Source organism: Cloeon dipterum, chromosome 2, assembly GCF_949628265.1.
Source record: "Cloeon dipterum chromosome 2, ieCloDipt1.1, whole genome shotgun sequence".
NCBI lineage: Eukaryota > Metazoa > Arthropoda > Insecta > Ephemeroptera > Baetidae > Cloeon > Cloeon dipterum.
The window spans coordinates 35,347,215-35,353,756 of NC_088787.1; the positions used below are offsets into that span (position 1 = coordinate 35,347,215).

General features: G+C 37.3%; 1 protein-coding gene across 1 annotated transcript; it reads right to left on the reverse strand.

Annotated features, from left to right (window-relative positions):
• Positions 1–4,853: 4,853 nt before the first annotated feature.
• On the reverse strand, positions 4,854–5,609 carry LOC135937583 (RCC1 and BTB domain-containing protein 1-like). Its single transcript, XM_065480741.1, has 5 exons — positions 5,604–5,609; positions 5,394–5,518; positions 5,238–5,335; positions 5,052–5,182; positions 4,854–4,988 (listed from the first exon to the last, which is right to left on the reverse strand). Exons 1-5 carry the CDS (start codon positions 5,607–5,609, stop codon positions 4,854–4,856), a joined length of 495 nt encoding a protein of 164 aa, XP_065336813.1.
• Between the last annotated feature and the right edge of the window lie 933 nt (positions 5,610–6,542).

The following is a 6,542-nucleotide window of genomic DNA, read 5'->3' on the forward strand; positions in this document are numbered from 1 at the left end:
TCTTGCGTGGCCATTTCGGTGCGTGACCCAATCACCAGAAAAAGTTGGGGCACAGGTCTGGCGGTGAGAACGTCTGTTTGCAGCTCGAAACTCTTGCTCGGATGCCAAGGCCCGGTGCAGACCTTCGCAGTCAGGGTAAAATTTTGATACATTTTTAATATTTCTTGAAGAAATTGTTGGTGATAAAGAATGAGGATCCAGTAAACTGTGATCTACCAGAGTGCAGAGAGCAGATCGCTAATTGCTTCATTGATGTAAATTTTATTTTTACTTGTAGGGCGTAAATAATAATTTGATCCAAATATAGGTCTCGAATTTCCTCCTGCGACCTTTTCCGGTTTTGCTCGGTGAGATCTGGGTTTGAAACTAAATATTTTCAAAAGTAATTTATTCCTTTTATTATCCAAGCACCCCAACGTTTGGGAAAATGGATGTCTGCCTGTGATCACAGTTTTCTAAAACTACCAAATCCATATGTAAGCTTTTTTGTCCCTTTTTATTGACGGATCCGTATATGGAACACGTTGAACACATTTCAAGGGAACTTGGGATGAGGCTTTCAAACGGTGCTGCTCTGTCGGAATGGACCTCTTATCGATACAAAATCCAGCAAAGCAAATGTGCTTGGCCGATCCTTCAAGTTACACGCGAAAAATTGATACAAAATTAAACAGTTTAAATGGTAAATTCACAGAGACTCAGCTGCCGTTCTCAGGACAATTCTGGACGGCTGCAAGGGACATTAGCTCTTGTCCAGGAAAACTACGATGGTGCACAGGCTACCTCAGGGACTTCCTAAAAACAGACCTTGTTTGGAAAGCTGGGGAAAATGTTAGTTTTGCCATCAACTCGTGCGTGTACATAGACTTCAGCGATCCGATTTTGCCCAGTATGGCTTTGGCTGACTGCTCAGAAAGGAAACAGTTTTTCTGCGAAGTACTTTTAAATGTATTGAAAAATGCGTTTAAACTGAAATTTTGAGCCAGGCCCCGTCGGGAGTCGGCTACAAATCGCAGATGCACGCAACATTTTGTAGAAGAAGTTTCAATGTGAAAGAGAGTAATTAAAATCCGACTGATTGGATATGGATTATAGACCGTCTTTGACGAAGTTTCTGAGCACACCAATCGATGCTTGAGCAGGGTCGAATTAGGTAAAGTAGATATTTTTTCCGGCCAGAAAGTGCAGCGCTATACGTGCGAGCTTTTTTCCCGCCAAAGCAGTACAAACGCGTACATGCGTCAGATCTGGATGAATCTGACAAAAAAGCCATTTGCATATAAGCGGTCTCTCTGCAAGTGCTCAAACCATCTTTGACGCATGCGCAGTTCTCTTATATACATTCATATTGTTTTGGCGGGAAAATAGTTCTTATATATACGTCGCGCTGGACTTTTCGGTCGGCCATTTTACCTAATTCGACCCTCAAGAATCGATTGGTGTGCTCATAAACATCGTCAAAGACGGTTTTTAAACTCCTGGAAGAATTTTTTATTTAATTTCTCCAGGTGAAGCAAAGCACATCTGGAACACAAGCGATTTAAGCCAGGCTGGATACGGAGCAAAAGTATAATTTTTGTATTAAAACACTTCAGTCAAATAACATTATATACGTTTTTTTAAACAGAAAATGATCCAATGCTTAGCTGAATACCTTGGACTGGTAATTAAAAAAAACTAAAATGCATTTATTGAAACAATTTTTAAACGCAGGTGTACAGCTCAACCAAAATAAACGAGCACGTGTACTTTCAAATGGTTTCTAGAATGTTAGCTCCTCTGTAATAACCAAAACTTAAAATTTTGTTAATATACTATAAATACGATTCCTTGTATTTTTTTTAGAGATATGGATATGATAGAGACGGCTATAGATGAAAGAAGTAGCCTCGTGATGTCATATGGAACGACCAATACTACAAAATTAGATAAATTCCTACTTTTGTCTTCTTTTAAAGTGTTGGAACAATTTTTCTCAGCCCACTTTCAAGTTTCTGCTGATATGATTAATAAACTCTACGAGTGTAAAAATATTCAAGGTTACTTTTTTAGGTTTTTAAAAGAAATTTACAAAAAACTTTTGCCTTGAAAGAATCGAACGGTGCTATGTTCGCTTTTGACTTTCTGCGGTGTCTCCTCCAGTCCCAAAGAACGGCTAAATTTTGGAAATCTTACTATTTCGAGCTTGAAGTATAAATTTTGTCACCGAAAATGATTAAATTTTAATAGGTAAAATTAGGTAAACAGCTTGGTTCCAATGCTTGAAGAGATCAGCTCGCCTTGTTTCAAATTCCAGGGCCTTTTGAAACCCTTAAATTCGTGCATGCGTACACGTTCTTTCTACATAATCTTAAACAGAGTATATATCTTTAAAAATAATTCTTTTCGTTACAGCTCAAAACTTTTTATTCGAACTGACTCCTCGTCTCGGACCTTTCGTTTCTGTTATCCCGATTAATGTTAAAATGGTTATAATTAAAAATAATTACAAATATATAAAAAAAAACTTTGAAATCAAGGTGGGTTCATCATCGTTTATCGCGTGCATGGAAAGAAGGGGATCGCTGCCATACGCAGAAACCGTGGAAATTTTCGTAAATCTTTATAAATACTTCAGGAGTAAGTCTATTTATTTAAAATCATAAAATGGCCGGTAATTATTAATTAGGTGTGGCGCCAAACCTGACGATTATCTGGGACCACGGATACGCAGCAAACGTTATCTCGGGTTTCATGTGGTGCCGCAGCGACGTCGACCCTTTGAACCCTTCCGCAAGGATCCCGGTTCCCTTTCCAGTGACAAAAACCACATATAACATTCCCCTGATGCTGGTCTCGCTGCCTGGAGCGGCGCCGAATCTCCACGCTGTCCCTGCGACCGAAACTCTCAAGTACAACACCGATGTCTTCTGCCGCTTTCCGCCATCCGTCGTGAAGAGTTGCGGAGACGACATTTGGGCCACTATTTGGGATTATTAATTACCATTTTGATTAATTTGTGAAACCTGTGTGATTATTAAAAGTAACTTCATGCGTGAGCTGTGTGATAAGGATTTTAATATACTATTTAAATAATATAATTACACAACTCTTACTTTGCGGCTTGTATTTTTCCGTGCGGTAGAATATTCCTACGATTTGAACATTTTTTTTGTTAAATAGACTTTCATTAAAGTATCGCATGACGAAAGGAGGACACTGACCGACCGACACACACCGTGCTGTGCTTTTCTTAACGTTTGTTATCAACAGCAAGCGACAGATTAACGCTAATTAAAATAAAAATAGTAGCTGAGGAAGATGGAAAATATTGAAAAAATGCGTCTTTTTTACACCTGAATGAATTTGATTTATTGCGAATATATAAAATACATTAACTTTTTCAAATTCACCAGTTGCATAAACCCTAAGTGTTCGAAGATGGCGCCACCGTAGACTTTCGCTTTTAAGGCACTTCCGCTGCGATTTCAGACTCAATCTATATAGCTACTGTGCATTCTGCAATTAACATGATTTTTTTGGTTATCAGCACGTCAAAAAGAGCAAATTAATTTAAGATATAGCAAAATATATAGCTAGATTCAGTCTGAAATCGCAGCGGAAATGCCTTTAAAACCGCTTAAAACAAAATTTCTGTGGTTGCGCCATCTGTTCAATCTGTTGGCGGCTTCGAACTTCGTACACTATGGGTTTATGCAACTGGTCAATTCCTTTTGAAAATTAAATAGCACACACATGCTTTAATCAATTTATTAGTGCTGGTTCTAGGCGAATATAGAGGTTAATATCAATTTTTGATATTATAGGTGCAGATAATAACATATTAAATTAGACTGTGGCAGCTATGATGCGGTATGTTTGATCGACAAATTTACGCTGCCGCCGCGAGTGAGTGTGTGAGCTTAACAGCGCCGCGACACAGCCTTATCTAAAATAAAGCGAATCGCATCGCGCATCGCACACAGAGACGCATTTTCTTGTCTGTCGGAGAGAATAAATTTCAAATTTCTAAAGCGGTGAGCACTCAAGCGCAAGCAGAAGCCGGCAGTAAATTCGTTATTTAATTTTAATTTCCTTTATTTGTATTACGCACAGGACTTTTCCATCTTTAATCAGACGGATTATTTTATTTTCTATAGCTTGCAGAATTAACAACAAAGTGATTAGGGTAAATTTTAAACTTGAAACCAACCTAAGCGAAATTTAATGGGCTTTTCAAGTATTAAGAACAAAACAAAGGCAATTTTCAGGTTAACGATTCCTAGTCCAACGCGATCCTTACGAATTAAACTGTTTGATGCAGGGAATTTGACATTTTTACGAGACAGAAAAATTATTTTGTCGGTATAATATAGAGCACATTTCGGTTAAGATTTAAAACAGTAAGTAAACAACTGATTTTAAAATTCGCACGATTTGAACTTTTTGAAAATTAAAATCTTTTATTTTTACACCTCAAAAATTATATCAAGCTTTAAATAAATTTATTTTCTTCATAACCAGACTTATTTACTAAAACATTCCTGTCAGATGGGCTAATGGCAAAAATGCTTGATCAATGCTCAGATTGAAGTTTATTTAAATATGTCAGAGCATCAGGAGGAGAGTGAAAGTATGGCCGCGCCGCACAATCTGATTGCGAGAAGCACTGCTGTCAAACATTTCATTCACTTTGTCATGCAGACAGTCAAATAGAAATTTTAAAGACGCGATAACAATAAGCGATGAATATTTTGTTTGGAACCAAGCTACATTTTATTCTCAATAAAAGTTTATTAAACTAGAAATTTTCTAGACTAAAACTTAACTGAAATTTTTAATAAAGCATTATTGATAAGAGCAAAACTATTCCATCAGTTTTTCTTTCGATTAGCCACCCAACGGAAAACTTCCAAGAAGAATTCTCTCTTGCAGTCTTCAGACTCAAAACTGTCCACGACATCATCCATATTTTCCTTGCAAAATTTAAAGCAGAACTCACATAGGTCCTATACATCCAAAATTTATAAATATCAATAAAACATAATATTAGTTTTTAACAAATATCTGACCTTAGCCCCAAGCCAATTGGCCTTCTCGTAAACAGCAGCAACGTTTTGCACAGTCATACCTGATTGTAGAATCTTTTCGCACTCGTCCATCAGATCAGTTACCAAATAGAAGTGGGCTACGGCGTATACGTCTGCAAAATAAATAATGTAAATTTTTTTCAGAAAAAAGTTAAATCAATTTTTTACCAAGAGCAAGCTCAGGCGTGAAATCAACTTCGTCGGTGTAGAAGTACTTTAGGAACGCGTAGAAAGCATCGTAGCTGTGATCCTCAACGATCTGCTCCCTGAAAGAAATTCAAAAAGCGTAAAATAACATTAAATAATTAGAAGAGTCCTTAATACTTTTGGCAACTGTCCTTCCAATCGCCGAGGAACAAATTCTTCAACACATCACTTCCGAATATCAACAGATTCTTGTGCACGTGGATTTTCTTCCCCTCGACAATGAACGCAAAGTCAGAAATTTCCTGGAACGAGAAAATGATAAGAAAATTTTCTAGGAGGGCGTGATGAATAGAAATCTCACAGGATTGTCAAACGCTTTTCTCAGACGCTCATTTACCGAGCCTTTCCTCTTGCTCTGATCTTCCGTAAATTTCATACGAAAACGTTGGTAGGTCACTGGAGGAGAGGCAACAGCGAAAACTTCGTCCAACGACGAGAATGAAGTGAGCATTGGTTTCAAAACAAATTGACCTACAATTAATTTTAAGAGGTCAATTTATATGTATTTCGTAGGACTAAATTCATACCATTGCAATCGCCCCAGAAGTAAACCTGGTTCTTTTCAGTGATTGCAGCGCACGGGTGGCTCTCGTAATGAGTGGCAGCAATATCTTTTACCCTTTATGAGAAAAGATTAATTCACTAAATGCCCTGAAACAATATAATATCCCAGCTTTTAGTCTTACCTTCCCATCTCTGTTGAAATAATGGTTGGTGTGTTGACACTATCGCTAGTCCCATTTCCCAACTGGCCTTTCTCGTTATCTCCCCATGAGTAAATTATTCCGTCGTCAGATAAAGCGAGAATGAAATCGGCTCCACAAACGATTCGGGAAATGCCAACACCTTCCAGGCCGGTCACCATGCAGGGACTACGTTCATTTTTAGTTGTAGATATTACGCCCAACCTGCCATTTTTGTTGAAACCCCAAGCGCAAATCTTGAACCGTAGAGAATTAAAATATGAATGTTCTAAATTAATATATCAATTAAAATATGTATATTGCTTGTAAAGTAAATTAAAACCCTAAAATAATTATTAATTCAGATTTAGTCCTTAATCATAGTTTTAAAAATATCAATTTATAATTTTAAAATTTCTAAAAAATACAAATATTTATTTTCTAAGCCCTCGCAATTTGTGATCATGATCATATATGGTTTTTGGAAATAAATACCTCCCCTGAATGTAGGAGCGCAAAAGAAGAGAAATTATTTTGGCATGCGACTGAAGTTGCAATTGTTCCATCCAGCAGTCCGCCAACC